General features: G+C 38.1%; 1 protein-coding gene across 2 annotated transcripts in view; it reads left to right on the top strand.

Annotated features, from left to right (window-relative positions):
* The window catches only part of CDK6 (cyclin dependent kinase 6), a 140,961-nt gene extending 126,610 nt beyond the window's left edge, over window positions 1-14,351 (top strand). For both annotated transcript variants that reach the window (XM_069775039.1, XM_069775036.1), the window contains exon 8: window positions 878-14,351. In XM_069775039.1, the coding sequence (XP_069631140.1) occupies window positions 878-1,024 (147 nt within the window). In that variant the 3' untranslated portion in view covers window positions 1,025-14,351. The remainder of the gene's footprint in view (window positions 1-877) is intronic.
* Window positions 14,352-17,472: the final 3,121 nt, after the last annotated feature.

The following is a 17,472-nucleotide window of genomic DNA, read 5'->3' on the forward strand; positions in this document are numbered from 1 at the left end:
AGTGAGCACGAGGGATGATGGGAGGGGGGGAAGAAGGCAAATACCTATGCCTAGAAGGTGAGGTGGGAAGGGAAGCTGTTTCTGTTAGGCAAAGAGATGAGAACTGGGAGCCACAGATGAAAGGGGCAAGTAGGACTGGAAGTCACTGAATTAAATTTCAGAAGTTAAATGATAGAAGTTCTGATACAAGAAAAGAAAGTAGGAGTAGGAAGTGGTTAGACAAGGATAGTAGGAAGAATATTATTTGCAGGTGAATGAAGGAAAAGAGAAGAACAAGGTATAAAACACAAGGCCATGGAAGAGATTTCAGTGCTGGCTGGACAAAGGCTGAGATAAGGATCTGGAAGGAAGGCAAGCGAAGTACAACTAGGAAGAAGAAGGAGAAACTGAACACAAAACTTTAGCATATAAAGGCTATAAAGCCAAAGAGCCAACACCTGTAGAAATGCTGAGCCTAAGAATGAACATATACCTTATGATGCTGTCCATGTTTGTATAACCACAAAAGAATACTGCATTGACACTAAAAGAAAACAACAAAAGTTGTTCTTGAATAATTGCTCCCTGCAGTCTTTGAGACAGATGTTCTGTGCATGTGAATTCAAGAAAACCTGAATTCTGGGATTTCCTAAACTATGAATACTTGAATTTTCTAACTTGTTATTTTCTATTAGCTTTGGGGATGCCATATTCATATACTATGACCCCACTGCTTGTTTTAATATGGATGGTCATCTTATCGTGCAGCACTTACTGAGACACTGTTGTGTCTCATACTGATCATAAATTGAATGTGGCATGTGTTAATGTATATATGCAATGTTAGCACTGTTAACTGTACATTTTAGTTAAAACGAGCTTCTTTTCATACTTACAGAAATGCTTAGCATTCAATCCAGGCAAGAGAATATCTGCCTATGTTGCCCTTTCTCACCCATATTTCCATGATCTGGAGAAATGCAAGGAGAATCTGGACTCTCACATGTCATCCAGCCAAAACTCCAGTGAGGTGAATGCATCATAATGCTGACTGAAGATGAACCATAAATGAACAAGATGTGTAGCTGACAAGGCCACTGTCCCACACAAACCACATAGCTCTTCTAGCGAAGATCATTATTTGGAGGTTTTATGCACTTATCTTTTATTTTGGGATTGTGATGTGCTTATCCAAGAAAATCAATCTAGTTTACTTTCATCAGAGCAACACAAGGGCCAGGGCTTTGACCTGCTCCCATTGCAGCTTTATGTTTGGTTTGGTTTTGTTTTGTTTATCTACCTGGGAAAACTCCAGATGAAGAGAAGCTGCTGACCAGTTTTGCTGCCATTTTATCCTTTTAATATTGAATGCTGCCAGTGTGGAGTAGGACGATCGAGTTACTGCCAAAACATGATGCAATCTCTCTCTCTAGCTGCTGAAGCATGATTTGGTACTTTTTTAATTATTATGAGATCTCTTACAGTGATATTTAAAGAATGGCATTGAAATATCAGATCTCTCAACCTGCAGTTAACTGATACATGCATTAATACATCCAGCTACTGTTCATTCATAGCATAAATGCAGGTGCTTCCCCACTTGAAAACTTGGATGGATTATTTTATCATTTCATTACTTTATGAAAATAACAGTGATGATGGTGATCATAATAAATGTCTCAACTTTTAGGTTTTTTCATACACAAACGAGTTATTATCTATCTACGTTTGTGTGTGTGTTGCAAAAAACAAGTGTTTAACAAACTTCTAGAGTCCTGTTCTTAAAGACTCTTTCAGTTTCCAAATGGTCAGTTTGCGTTGAAATCCAGGCACATTCTAGTCCATCATCTAACCCAGCATTCCCCTCTGGAAACAGCTACAAACACATTTTCTTTCTCTCATTCCATATTTTCTGATATGCAGCCCAAAGACATGAGCAGAGCCAATGAAAATCAATACAGATTTTCACCTTCAACCTGTTCTGCTTATCAGCCAAAAAGGAAAATAGAAAAAAATTTTCCAGTTCAGAAGCAGAGAATCCTATACCTGTAATAAGCACAGATATGTATTTGTGCTGAATTGTATGCTGTATACGGCACTGCCTTATCTGCAATACCCCCCTATGGATCGCAAGTGCATGAACATTAGTGTCTCAAAATGCCTCAGATGTCATTTATTACGCAAACTTGTTTTCTATGCAGAAATGCATGAGCTTCTCTCCTAAACCACCATGTGGGTATACTGGCACATGCTTTTCCACTAGGGTTAATGTGCCATTATTGAATGTCAAAATAACTAAGCAATTCACATGCCTTTATAGCACAGTTATTTTAAATATTACATTAAATTTTTATATTTAGTATTTTTACCTTAACTAAAATATATTTTCAGTATTTTAAAAAGAATCTTTTATTTTTTTAATACTGTACTGGGAAAAAAAGAAATATTTTAAATCCATAAAAGCTGTTCCCAAGCATGACTTTAGTGCACTTACCTGGATATGACTTGGGGGAAAATATTGGTCCAACAAGTTAGCCCTTACCATAAAACCATAAATATACACTATTGCAGTATAACTGATGATAAGTGAGGCAGCTAGCTTTGCTTACTCCTGTGATAGTCCCTTAAGCTTCTATCTTCCTCATCTCTATTTCATCTTGACTAGCTAGTGAGCCAACATTATATCCTTATTCACAGCATGCTTGGCAGAAGCGCTGGTCCTTAGCAGTGAGTTGAGCAATATAATCTTCCCACCTGTGGCATGGTAACTTGTAGCCATCTCCCTGGCAGGTTTCTCAGTCCTGTGATAGACTGGCTGTTGTGGCAAGCTTCATTGTTAACTCTGTTTCAGGTATCTGTGCTGCCTGGGACATGGTCCATTGCTAGGATAGTGAGTGGATCTTATCTGTCTCTTGGATAAAGCTTTTCACTACTGTTAGACACATAAGTATGAGACGTATGGTTAAATTAGGTCTGTTTTAAATAAGCCAGGTTTTAAAAGGACCACTTGCGTGCATGCATGCAGTGACCTGTGCTTTCCTCCATGCCCAGAATGATGCCTATGCAAAACCTACCAGCATGAACAGGCAAGCTGCAAATTAGGCTTGGCAAGAACATGCATGAGGCATCTGCACTCAGAGATACTACAGATGCAAAACACAAGAATTTTGGAAGCTCTGCGAGCAGCAAGCTGAAGGCCAGGGAGCGGTCATGGCAGCTAACCCTCAAATCTTGGCCTTGCCTCTGTCATTGTCTCTGTTTCTACATCCAAGGGGAACTGCAAGCCCACAGCACTGATGTTGCACCTCAGTGTGAATAGGTTTTAACATTCATAGAAAAGGATGGGCCGGAGTGAAATATTTGCTAACCATTTTTAAACAAAAATTAGAACAGAGACAAATTTCAGGAGAATCTTGTGACAGTAACAAATATAAAAGTTTTCTACACAGTCTAGCACTTTTAAAAACATTCCACATTTTAGCTAGTGCTGAGCTATCATACATAATTTATCAGGGCATTCAGCTGGTGTGGCTTTCCAGCAGCTGTCAGGGAACTCTCCCAGAGCTCTCCAACAAACATAGGGTGAAAATGTAGGGGAGAAGAGGGTATTTTCAAATCAGGCTTAAAACTCTCAGATAGAGATGTGCATCTGTTCCATGTTAGAAGAGCTTGTTGTATTAAGCTTAGCGAAGCAAAGGCTAGAAGAGAATATGATTGCTGAATGTAGGTACATTATTGGGGTAAAACAAAAATGAGGGAAGATAACACTTTAAGCTAAAGATTAGTGTTGGCTCAAAAATGAATGAGAATATGGAAATCTCGAGGAAGTTAACTACTGGAGCAGTATTTCCCAATCAGTAGTATCAGTAGAAGAGCTCAGAGAGCAGCAGAGAAAAGCAAGGGCTGGCTTATGGAATCAGAAGCAGAGCTTCTGCAATGTGGTGCTCTAAGTAGTCTAATAGAGGATCAGGTTATAAATGGGGGTATTCAGGAGAACAGCTTGAGAAAGGCTGCATTAATGGTCACGTTCTGGAACATCCTTCCAGTGGGAATGGCAGGAACAAAAAAAAATCTGTCTTGGCAGGGTTAGGGAAATGATTTATCTAATGGGGTCCTTGTGGTAGCAAGGATCTAGATTCAAAGGACCAATGACTTTTCAAATGACCTTCTTTTCAAAATCTCTTTAGGAAGAAATTTCATCTGACATGCCATAGGCTTCCTCTTATTCCAGTCTTCCCTGCCAAACCATGGGGTTTCACTTACACTAGTAAACTGAGAAAGCCTGTTCTCTGGCTGGGCGAAGTGCTGGCACTGGCTAAAATCATGCCAGGAATCATGCTCATAATTAGACAGTACAGTCAACTGTGGGACTGTGCTCGAGCCCATGCCCTTGCTCTTTTTATTTTACTGGTACAGCTCTAGTATTTGAGTACCTTTACTAATTACTGCCATATGTGTAGGATGTAGGAATTGTATATGTGAAAAAGAAAGTGCTCCTTGACACACATGTTCCAAACTGTGATGAAAACTCTTCGTATACCCTTTAAATAAGACTTCAAAGTGCAATTCTTAGCAATAACTATGCCTGTATGTGTTCTACAGGAGCAGTTCAACAGCAGCTAAAAACCACTGAATAACAAAAAAAAATCAAAAATAAGTATAGATGTTAGCTCCTAGACCACCCACAACCAGGCACTGTGCTCTTCTCAGCAGAGAACAGGGTATTCTAAGTAACGGAAGGAGCAATTTCTATCTCCCACCAAACTTCTTTTTATCACTACTACATAATTCTGCAGGAAAAACAGACCCAATAACCAAGGAAAAAAATCACCAAAGCCAGTTAGTGAAGTGCTAATTGCTGAACCACAGCAACACATCTGGAGCAGCCTTTTCTCTCTTCACCCTGTCTCCATGCTTACTATAGTGTCCAGTTCTTCTTCAGCTGCCTTATGGAAACAAGTTTCAGTGATCCTCACAGGTGCTATTTCCAACAAGATTCTTCCAAATTTCCAATAGCTACACAGTGTCAGTGTCCCCTACGTCCCTATTACCAAGTATTGCTTCTTTTAGTCCAGCAGCCCAGAACTGATGATTAAAAAAAGAATCTCGTGTACCTCCTTGCATACCCTTAGTTTTGCATACACCTATGTTGCCTTCTGTGTGCCAAGTAAAATTATAAAAATAGGGTTTGTGCATATTTCTGTGTAGGCTGTGCCCACACTCCAGGTTTTTTTCAGCCTATTAGTCCACAGTGGTAAATGTTGGAGTATCTTCCTCTGTTGTTTCTGTCCTAAAACACACCAAAAAATGAGGACATCATGTTTCCAAAATATTGAAATTTCATGCTATGTGTACAGAGCCTTTTACAAGAAAGGAATCAGTAAGTTGTAGCATTTGAGCATCTTCTGCGTGGGGTAACATTGTAAGCATCGTAACTCTAACGTGGTTTTTACACTCGATGGTTGTTTTGATGAATAAGAAGAAAATACTGTGCCATGCTACTTTTCACAGGTTCACTCACTGTCTTTGAGAAGCATGTTTTATTTTACATATAATCCTCTCTGCTGTTAGGTATTAGGCCAACTTTAATATGGCAAATAAAGAGAAAACGAGCTGTTTTGGTCTTTTAGCCAACAAACTTGGAGCACTTACCTGACTCACAACTGAAAACACATCAGTTGTCAAATATGTATATGAATCATAAACCACACAGTTTGGTTTAAAAGGCCACATAAATCAATTATGTTCCATGTATAAGACACAGCTGAATAATAAGGAAGTTTATTCTAAGAACTCTGTTTTATAGAACCACTTTGCTAGTATTTTTCATTTACAGTAGTTTCAGGAATAGGTTGATTTTTATATACAATATGAATTAGAAGATACTAGGCTATTAGAGTGATTTTGTTGTGTTACGCTTGCAGTTTGAATTGATCACAAGCTTAGGAAGCTAGCATATTTATTTTATAACTATGAAACTGCTTCTAAATATCACAATCTGTTTTTGATATTAACAGGATTTCACACTTCTCTTAACGTGTAAATGATTTTCTTGAAATTAGTATATTAGAAAAAACATTTTTCCAAACTGCAGTTGTGGGGGAAAATTTAAGAAATATATTTTTACTTTAGTAACATGTTATATATTGAAATCTTCAGTAACTGACTGTTAATAAGCTATCACTTTTACTTCTTTTTGATCACTAAGTATTGGAGTATACAGATTACTTTCCATGAAGAAAAAATTCAGAAGCAATCTCTAGAACAGTAAATGGGATTTTATATGTTTAAGCTTCCAAGTTTCACTTTCATATCCAGTTTTTTTGTGCAAGTCCAGTTCAGGTGAGCAAAAACACGACTACAATTTTAACAGTCTAAAAGGCTGTGCAACTCAAATAAGAGTTTTATCTGTGAACTATTTATTTTATTATATCTCTTTGTTTTGCAAATTGTTAGATAATGACTGTAATAACTCTAGTTTCTGGACCAGACTCTGTAACCATCAAATCCCAGTAATTTATGTAAAACAATAAGAAGCTTTCTCATTGGCTTAAATGAACTAGGCCATTAAAAGAAGAAAGATGTGGACACGTGAACTGACAAATACACTTTTGCCAAGTGTTATTTTTTCCTTTTAGTTTGAAGCTTAGTAAGTACTACATACTGATATGCAATATATACACAATATAGGAACCATAAAAAACACTTAGGAGTCGTGTGCATGGATAATATAAAAAATGCCTCATTAAGTTTTTGCAGAACCCAGCTAAAAATCATTCTTTTAGCTGTAACACTGAATATTTTGAAACTGATATATTTTTGCATTAAGAAATATTCCTGAAAATTTATGTATATGTTTTTAATTTAGACAGTGATAGGCACCCAAACAGAACTGAATCAAATAGGAACTTGTTCTCAAAAAATTATTCTGCAAGGCCAACAAGATACCATCAGTTCTTTATGTGTTCAGCGGAAGCTGAAATTAGCCAGCCCCATGCTTAGATGAGCTTTTTGCTTTCTGGACAGAAAAGCCCAAGGTTGCTGTGAGGAAAGACAGTGGAAAATCTGCTTTGACTTAAATAAAGTCTTTTGAGAGCTTCTGCAATATTCAAATTTCCAGCCTTCATTGAAAAATTGTGCAAAACAGCTAAGATAAACCAAAACTCCCTAACCATATGGCATTTTTTTCTTTCAGATTAAATGTTTTATATGTGTTAGAATATATTGGTGGGCTTCATCCAGCCTAATGTGAATGAGACTTTTGCATGGCTAGAGAAAGTAAGAAGAGATTCTGCTATGGATATTTTGATACTAGGTGACTGGTAAACTTTTTGTTCGCAAAAAAGATCAGACAAAGGATATTGCCTTCTTTTTAAATAAAACAAACAACTGACACTTAGTAAAGATTAAAAAGGAGATTTTAAGGAATTATTGGGAAAATATTGTTCGGATAAGTGAAAAGGAGCATATTTATAATGTGAAAAATGTAAATTCAAACAATGTGTATTAAATATGCATTGAAACTGATACTTTTTCACTGACCTTGCAAAGTTGATAGGGTTTTATGAAAGAAAAGCATCCAGGTATGAACTTATTCTAACTACCATTTTAATGTTCATTTGCACTAAAGCAACCTATACCATTTGACTGAAAGGAGAAGGGAAAACAGGTAATGTTTAACTTGTGATTTACTTTAGTGATGACTACATGGATATGCTGTAAAGCTCTCAAGCTCGCTGTCCATTTTTGAGCAAGCTAGATTTGCATCCACACTATTTAGCTTTCTGCATCTTAAACCCATCCACAAGCCAGAAAAAAAACACATTTTCTAGTGTTTATATGGATATTTGCTCCCACTGACACGCTCATGTTAAACCCAGCCAAAGAGCATTGTCTCTGCCACTGAATGGAAAATGAATTTTCACAGACTGCCAGCTTTCTTCATGCAATTACTCCTAAAAAGTTTGTAATTAACATTCAACAATATGCAGACTTTCCTCTTATTCCATGTTTCATACGTATGCCATGTTATGCAAATCCTCAGCCTTTTTTGTTAAAAAAAAAACAGTTCTTGAATGTTAGGATCAATTTTGAGTAGCTCGATGAGGGAGGAAAATTGTGAAGTGCTGCAAAGAGAGGAAAAATGGGCAGAGATTAGGAGAGCTCAGGGCAATTTTGGCAAGTGACTTTGAATATGTGGAAAAGTTACGTGTAGGTGTAGGGGGAAGACTTTTTTACCACATGTTTTGTTTTCTCCTATCATTCACTTTCATAAGCATAAGATGATAAAGCAAGACTCTTGCATAGGATTTTAGTTCCAGGCACTTATTATGCCAACTCAAATCATGAGTTCCAGTGCAGTTTTTCAACATAGCAACAGCCCTATTTTTTAAATCAGATTTTGCAGAAGCTAGATGTTTTTCTGTGTAGATACAAAAAAAAAAATCTTATGAGTCAGCTTGAGAGCAGATTAAGCTGGCCACACAGACACTGCCTGTAGTTCAGCTGCAGACATGGAGAATGTACAGCCCTAAGGCAGGACAGTCACTAACAGTGTCCATTAGCGTGCAATATCATTGCGTATTGCAAGCTGACTCCTGCCACAAATTGAAAGTCCTTTGGCAACCCAAAATGGCATGGTTTTGAGCACTTGGACTTTGAAAAGATTATCCTCATGCAAATTTTGCTGGATCAGTCCAGGTGGTTCTCCATCTTACAGGAGCAAGTCTGAGAGCCTAGCAAGTCTGAGAGCCTAGCAAGTCTGGCTGACACCCAGCGTAAGTAATACTACAGAACTATCTGCCATTGAAAAAAAAAGTCTTTTTGTAGGTTGTACAGCAGGAATGGAGCTTTCTGAGGTGCTGTGCCAACCTGAGAGCTACCATTAACTATTGTTATGCCTCCTCCAAAAATACAGAGTATAAGGCCTGTGTAGCATTTTGCTGTGTTTAGCCCATGTGTGTGGGTGGCTGGGTAAGTGTTGGCACAGAGCAGCTAATTTGGGTCCTTCCATTAAGTGTGAGCAAGTAGGCTTGGCACAGAGACAAATTTCACAGTTCCAAGGATAGGAAACATCTAATTCTACACAGTAGTTCCCTGGCATTTGTTAAATACATATAGTGATAGATCATCCGGTCACTCAAGCTGTCCTTTCCTTATCCCAGATCATCCTACTGCGACACTGTGAAAGAAGCCCTGGGGAGTCTACTCCTCAACAGTCTTTCAACACCCTGCTTCCTCTCACTGCAGTGACACTTAATTACCTATCACTTGTCTATCACCCTGCTGATACTTCCACGGCCACTTAAGATGTGAGCTAAATTACTGCCTTGTGATTCTGCAGCCCCCCCAGTCTGCAGGCAGCCAATGGTTTGTATTATAGTTTTTCCTTGCTTCTTGTTAGGAACTGGGAAATACTACAGTAGAATATGGCAAAGTGTGTGCTACTTTTACACTCTTTGGTTCAAGCAAAGAGATGAGCTAGAATAGATTAGATTGAATATAATGTGTTTGATCAGCCAAAACACTTCTTGATTCAGAAGATTATTTAATAAGTATAGAAGATCCCTGGACAACTGTCTGTGATGTACATGTTTACAAGAGCAGCCAATGATGCTTCTGTTATTCAGAAGTTTTTAATGGATACAAACAAGACTAGCAATGCCAGCCTCCTACTGCTTACCTCCCTTCCCTTCCCTGAGATCACTGTTCCCAGGGAGAGGTTTCTTCCCAGCATGAGGCAGAGCAACTATGAAACAGTTCCTCCTTATATGAAGGTCCCCAACTCTCAAGATAACTTGGGTGCATGTAGGCAATCAAGCTCACTGCTTTCTGCTGTGGCAGTTTTGAGTACAGAGTCCTGCCCCAAGTAGTAGGCACAGACAGACCTTAACCCCCAGTACATCCTCCTGAGAAAAAGTCTTTCCAGGATCTAGAGGGGACACTATGCTTATTGTTTCTATTGCATTTTAAACAGCAGTGTAATAAGAACTCCCCTGAGAAACCTCTCTCACTACACAAAAAGGATGACTCTGAATTCTGGACATGCTGTGGGAAAAGACAAAGTGTTTTAGTCCAGGTGGATGATGGTGTATCTTGAACAATCATCCCTCACTGATGATAGAAAAAAAAAAACCAACAAACTGGCTTCAAAATATAGCCTGGGTCTGCAGAGTGCTAGTTAAATAAGAAGTGCTTCTCAATCTTTTTCTAGCAAGACTCAAAATCCATCATGATTTTTTGCAGGGACTTTATCTTGGAGTCCCTTTAACAAAGGTGGCTGTAACCATGGGTTGCAGCTACAACAAGAATTACATCCGAAACTGGATGCTCACAAGAAGTGCATGGATGCAGGGCTGTACAAGGTGGCTTATATAAGTTCAGTGGGGATGTGCTCATCTGAGAGTATTGATTGCCATGCACATTTGGAACTGAAGTTACCTATCATAACATGATAGAAGGACTGCAGTGTCATGAGATTAGAGGCTGAAGGGACTGCAGAGATTGATCCATCCTTTCCTTTTTCTCTCTTGATGTCTAGCAACCCAGTGGTTTTCCAACTTTGTTTTGTTTTGATTTATTTCACCTCCATCACCACCATCCTCCTTCCTTTTGTGTATAATAAGTTGAATAGAAGAGCATTACTCTGGTTTACCAGCTTAAAACCAGAGCAGACCAACACTGTCTAAAAATTCTGATCACTCTCTGGTGGTCAATATTAAGTGAATCATTTGTGTCTGTTTAGATTCCAACAAATACAATTCAATATCCATGACACCTTCCTTGCATTCAGCACTGTTAAATAACCTTGCTGTCATTCTCTGCAGTGTTCAAAATCTCTTTTCCCGGAGACTGAACTCCCCTCCTACAACCCACTTAGAGTCACAGCAATGTGAGCAAAAGAAGTTTACATTATGGCAGTGCTTTTTGGTAAGGAATGACAGCCGGTTCCAATTGAAGCAAGGCCTGAAAGAGTCTCGAGGACTCTTAGCCAGGCACCTTTCACAGGCAAGGCAGTCACTTCTGTTAAAGTGAAAAACACATTTTAAAATACTTAAGACAGAGAAAATATAAAGATGCCATTTATTTTTCTGATAGAATCTGTTTTCTACACAAAGCTGTATGATTTTGGCACCAAAACCAAGCCCACAGGCACCCATTTATATTTCCTTTCAATCTTTAATTTCTTTATAAATTCTTTTCAGGCATTCAGATTAATGTATTTATGGTCTGTTTCATTCCAATTCATTTAAGTGGTCTATATCTGCCATTGAATCTCATATAGGTTTTATTTTTAATGTAATATTTAGCTGCATTACTTTGAACAGCTTTAAAAGTATAAAGTCTTTGAATGCTCTAGTTAAAGAAAAATTACACCCTCAGAATGATGTCTTAGAAGTTGAACTGTATACTTTGGAAATTATGTTTATATTATAACTCCTGAAAGCATCACAGGGTGCTTTTCTCTGTATGTCTGTCTTCTCCTTTCAGTGTAACAGTGTGTATTTGTATTTCCTCACTAGCTTGATACTCTTTAGTCTGAAGGCCCAAGTACACAAACATGAATACCAGTAAATAGGGTCAGAGTTTATTGAAGATGTGGACACATTTATCTGCAAGCTATTTGACATTAACCTAAATTATTGCTATTATAATTCAGTATATTATTTCTTATAAACACACTAGTCCTGTGAAAGGGTAGTTGCCAAAAAATGTGTCAAGTCTTGCCGCTTTATTGTTTATTTGCGTTTAGTATACACTTCGGTTGTTGAAGTGAAGCTAGTTTCATAGAGAGGCAGAAAGCTAGATCAGTCAAAAAAAATCATAAATAAGCTTCATACTGTACATTGAGTTTTGCAACTAGAGTAGTATGTGTGTTCAGATGTAGTATTTTTATGCTTTAGGGTATTTTTGTTTAATATGTAAAGGAATAAGCAGATTACTTTGAAATGCTATTGTAGAGCTAATTTTACACATAGTGGGAGAATGTTGTCTGAAAAAATTAAAATTAGAAAACATTACATAGGCTGCCTTTGGCTTTATTTTGTTTGTAGCAGGTCCAGCAGGTATCTGTCGATTCCAGATGCTTAAGCCAGGGGCCAAGTTTGTGTGGCATCTTGTAACTGAAGAAAGTTTTTTGCAGTGATAAATTTACCCATCTGGGCTTTAAGTAAGATTGTTGGGTAAACAAAAGCATAAAGGCAGAAAATTTAGGGTTTGGTTTTTTGGGGTTTTTTTTGTTGGTTTGGGGTTTTTTTGTGCATGGACAATTGCATGAAATAGGATTGGGGTTTCAAAGTATTTAAAATCATTTAGCATAATTTACTTTTGTTGTAGCTCCACTGACTACAGTTACATTAAATGAAGAATTTGACCTTGTAAGTCTCCAAATTTCAGTGTCAGGCAGTTCTGGTCTATATAGTGATACTTAAGCTTAGTAAATCAGCAAGAATACTATATAAATGGTAATATGTGATAAAAATCTTAACTCTAGTAACATTCTCTCAAAATTTCTATTCATTACTTTTTTTATACAAAAGTTCAGAAGTGCATTTAGTGGCATTGGGATATGTGGAGAAAAGGATGATGCTGGTACAGAAATGTATCACAAATAAGATTCAGTTCTTACTGCTCCAGACACTCCATGTGTGCCTCCCTTAAACGTTACAAATCCCACTGAAGTTAACAGAAGACATATATAAAGTTAAGTCTGTTTGTAACTCTCACGGGATACTGGTTTCAGGATCTGCAAGATAAGTTATGTTCTCAAAGGCATTATTAAAACTTGTGTTTTCAGGTTTACAGAATACTACGAACAGTGAGGACAGCTTCTGAGACACATCCAGAGTAACCTTATTAATTGATATTACATCAGACCAACATCCATTAGCAAATCAAAATCTGTTTCGGTACTTTTACTGCTCAGTATGATTTTACAAAAAATAACATGAAAAACATTCAGAAAGTTAAAACAGCCTTTAATGCTGTTTGGCTTATTTTTTTCTCTTTTTCCCCCCTTTTTTGTAATAAAATATCATTTGCTCTGGAGGTGTCTGAGATTCAAAGAAAACATGCAAAGCCGTTTTGAATATTTTTTTTTTCATTCACCTTAGGGCATATACTCAGCTGGTGAAAATCAGCACAGTCCTGTTGACTTCTACAGCATTATATCAGCTTGTACCAGCAAAACAGCTGGCACATCGAGTTTCAGCATTTCAAGTCACTTTACCTACATATGCAGTAGGATTTTGTTTTGCAAGGTGGAAAGTTACCTATGGTGCAAACTGTACTACCTAGACTACCATTGATACCTATTCACAGGACATGATTTCACTGTATCACTTCATACTTGAAATTCATTATGTTCTTTTAATCAGGGTACAAACATGAAAAGGTGCGTGTGTTACTGTTTCTTTTAAAGGTGCATCATTTTTTTTTATTCTGTGTGCATGGTTACTATTCAGTGTTCCTTTACATTCTTTGCATTCAGCATTAAAATCACCTATGTGTGAAACACAGAATCACCTACAGAGGTACAGGAATATGTAACAGTGATTTCTTGAATTGTTACTCAAATATACTGGTTTACCTTTTAGTCATCAATGACATCAAGGGGCTACAACATGCAAACTGTGGTATATAAAAGTATTGCACCATTGCTGTACATGAAATCTTGCAGCCTCTCTCCTCTTCTTGCACAGCTGCTGATTACCATATACGCATTGGAAAAAAGTATGTTTCTGCTGTACAGAATAGCTGGGAAATAATGCAGACACTTGGGAAACTCTAGAGCTCCCTTTGCAAGCTTTCAAAAAAAGCCCTTTGATCTAACTGCATGCCTGCTCTGTGTCCCAAATATCACCCTATGGGGCTTTCTGCTTAAGAACACCCTCAGCTGGGCTTACTTTACGTTGACTGCATTGAAGTTCATCAGAGCATGCACCTTAACATATAACATATTCTTTAGCTTTTACAAGTTTGTAAAGATGGTTGACTGCAAAAATAACTATGTGTCAATACAACAAAGTTAAATTAAGGCACACAGAAGGTTATCAATATTGTATTATATCAGAATTACAGTCCTTTGGAACTGAACGTTTTGCTGCTGGCAGTGCAAGAAAAGCAAAGTCGTGTATTTATTGTTGGGTGCTGAGGGTTTAGTATGAAAACCAATATAATAAAAATTTTCAGTGTCAAGTTCTTTTTAGTTGTTCCCAAACTATTGGAAGGTTAAAAGGCAAAAAAAATTAGTTTTGTATTTAAAACTGCTCTCTTGAGGTTTACTTCACCTTTCTAGCTGTATGTTTCTTTTATCTAAAAATGTAAAATGAATACAAATGCAGTAAGTATTGTATATTAAATACAGAAAATTAGCAACATTGTTTTCTAGTTTTTATGTTTGCAAGTGTTCTTCTCAACACCCTGAGTATTCTAGAAAATCAACAAACATACACACAACCAGACAGAAACGTAAGCACATGCTCACCCTCTCCAGCACCTTACCATATACCTTTAATTTTATAAAAATCTAACCTCATTTTTCCTGATTTCTCACTTCTGAACTACTTTATTGCTCACCTAGGATGAATTCCATTTAAAAAAAAAAAAATTTGAGCCATCACTTTTTGTTTCAAAGGCATAACATTGTTGCAATTGCTAAGAAGGCTATATGATTCAGCACTAGTTTGTCTTTACTGAAATCTTCTTTGGTTTGGTTTAGGCAAATTGTGCCTTAATTCAGCTACAATGGCTCTCAGTCATTCATGAAGCACAGTATTTTTCCCAAATGTTATTTGATCCAACTTTTACGCTAACATGCGTGGTATTTGTGTATTCCTAAAGATTCTGCTGCTTTCATCTTCCATCTTTTAAAAAGCTGAGCACACCTTATTGATTAACTGTTTTTTCCTGATGGGCTATAAATACGACTAGTAACATTTCTGGGTATATAGAAATGCTAAAAGTGCGTGTTTTCAGTCAAACACAAAATGACACAACATCAGTCTCTAAAACCAGATGCATATTTTCTGTCTTCACTCCTACCCAAGCAAAAAATCCTCATTAAAACAACTCAAATAAAGCTTCAGCTTATTGTAAAGATCATTAAGTGCTCTTTAGAGCAGGATAAAAGTAGTTGCTACTAACAAGGCCTCCAATGAGCCACCAGACACAGGAATCTAAAAACTATTAGCTCAAGCATCCAAACAGATTTCAGCTTCTGGATGAAAGCTCTAGACAGAAATGACTGCAAAGCTAACCAGATCCCACAGCTACAAAGGATTTTGTAACTCAGAACCAAAACTTTGAGCTGCCCCTAGAAACTATAAGGAACCATGAAAGTCCTTTACAAAACATAGTTATATACACTGCAGGTGCAACGCAGCATTAAATAAAAACAACAGCTACCTTTACATTATGTGACATTCCAAATTAGTCTTTAAGCACATTATAAGATTACAAGCAGCAGTCCAGCCAGGGACAGACACAAAATGAACTGCAGTGAGGCCTGTGGCTGAGCAGAACAGTCAGCATCGCAGATACCCATATTAGCCATAGCTAATCCATTGTGAAAAGGGGGAAAAATCATGGAAAAATTTAACAGATTAAATAAGAGATACCATGCCTGTCTGGATACTATCTGGTGTTTTATCTCTGATAGTGCTCAGGGCAAGATACCACAGAAGAAAATCCAACAGTCTGTGGGCAGTTATATATACCAGACTTTTCTTCCTAGCCCTCATCTGTGAGAAGGTGACTTACCCCCTGCATGAAGTTCATAAAACCCAATTATGGAAGAGAAAATTATATTTAAAAAAAAAGAAAGAAAGAAATCCACTAAGCAAAATACTAAGGACCTTGAAGAAATAAGCACAAATGTTACTCTTCTCATTATTCACAAAAATGTTCTCACCTTCTTCAACTCAAAATTATCTAATGACACTAGAGGTCACATGCTTATTAGCACCACAGAAACAAATGTTCATTTTAAAAGATTTAAATGCGTTGTCTTTGCCTATCATTTGCTTGCCATTTACTGATACATGGAAAGCAAGATTTACAGTATCTGTATCATTCCTCATTTTAAACCCATCCGTTGTGTAGCTTTTTTTTTTCCCCCTCTTCGATAAACAAGGTCATCTTTCAGTCTCCTGTCACACAGAAGTCATTTCTCGACGTATTTCCATCCATTTTTAGAAATCTGATTTAGCTGGCTGAATTGTCTGGCTGGACTCCCAAACCTCCTTCACAGCCAGGGAAGAAAAGCTAATGGGAGTCTAATTAAAATACTCCGGCATGCCTAGCAGAGGACTCCCTCCTCCCCACTGCCTGCACAGGGAGGGACCCCACACCCCTGGCCTCCTGCAGTGGCAAGTCTTCATATTTGCAGGCACCAAGCTCAAAGCCTCATGGCACAAAGCATTGGATGAATAAACTCTCCTGGTTCAAATTCAGTCAAAACATTTCTGAAGAGCAATTCTGTCCTGGCAGACTTGATGGAGTTTCGGTATTACCTATGCTGCTGCAGCTGAGCTGAAGCCCCCGGAGACCTGCAGTGCCACCACCGTGTCAGCGCAGAGACGGACAGACAGCAGTGCTCCCACCCACCGGCCACCCTGTACCGCCCAGGGCTGCAGCAGCACTGGGGACTGCCTGCACGGGTGCAGTGCAGTGCTGTCAGTCACCTAAAACTGGGTTGCGTGTGTGTACTCCAAAATGGCCCAAACTTGAAAATGTGTTCAGGGTGAGGACATCACCATGCTGCACAAAAGGGGTATCACAATATATTTAATAATACTCCTGATCTTATTTTGTATATATTTTGATGCAGTTTGTTTCTTCTGTCTTCAATCTACTCCTCCAGCATCACAGGCAGCTCAGTGAGAACTTCAGCCCGATGTGTTTCCAAAGTAGCCATCCTTGTTTCAGAACACACCAACAATTTTCTAAGGAATTAGTTACCCCTTCCCGTATGCACTATCTTGCAATTTTCAACAGTAAATTTTATTTGCAATTCAGCAAATTTTACTTGCAATTCTGGTGTAGTAACCTTGTTAGTTTTCTTCAAGCTCCTCACAGCGGGCTCTTGGTTTTACTAAATAACTTGGTGTAGTGGGTTGACTCTGGCGGGATGCCAGGTGCTCACCAAAGCCATTCTATCACTCCCCCTCCTCACCTGGACAGGGGAGAGAAAATATAACAAAGAGCTTGTGGGTCGAGATAAGGACAGGGAGAGATCACTCACCAATCACCATCATGGGCAAAACAGACTCAACTTGGGGAAAAAAATTAATTTATCACCAATCGAACCACAGTAGGATAATGGGAAATAAAACCAAATCCTAAAAACACCTTCTCCCCACCCCTCCCTTCTTCCCACACACAGCTTCACTCCTGAATTCTTTACCTCCTCCACCCCAGCAGCACAGGGGGACAGGAAATGGGGTTTTCAGTCAGTTCATCACACGTTGTCTCTGCCACTTCGTCCTCCTCAGG

The sequence above is a fragment of the Haliaeetus albicilla genome, chromosome 2, assembly GCF_947461875.1.
Source record: "Haliaeetus albicilla chromosome 2, bHalAlb1.1, whole genome shotgun sequence".
Classification (NCBI taxonomy): Eukaryota; Metazoa; Chordata; class Aves; order Accipitriformes; family Accipitridae; genus Haliaeetus; species Haliaeetus albicilla.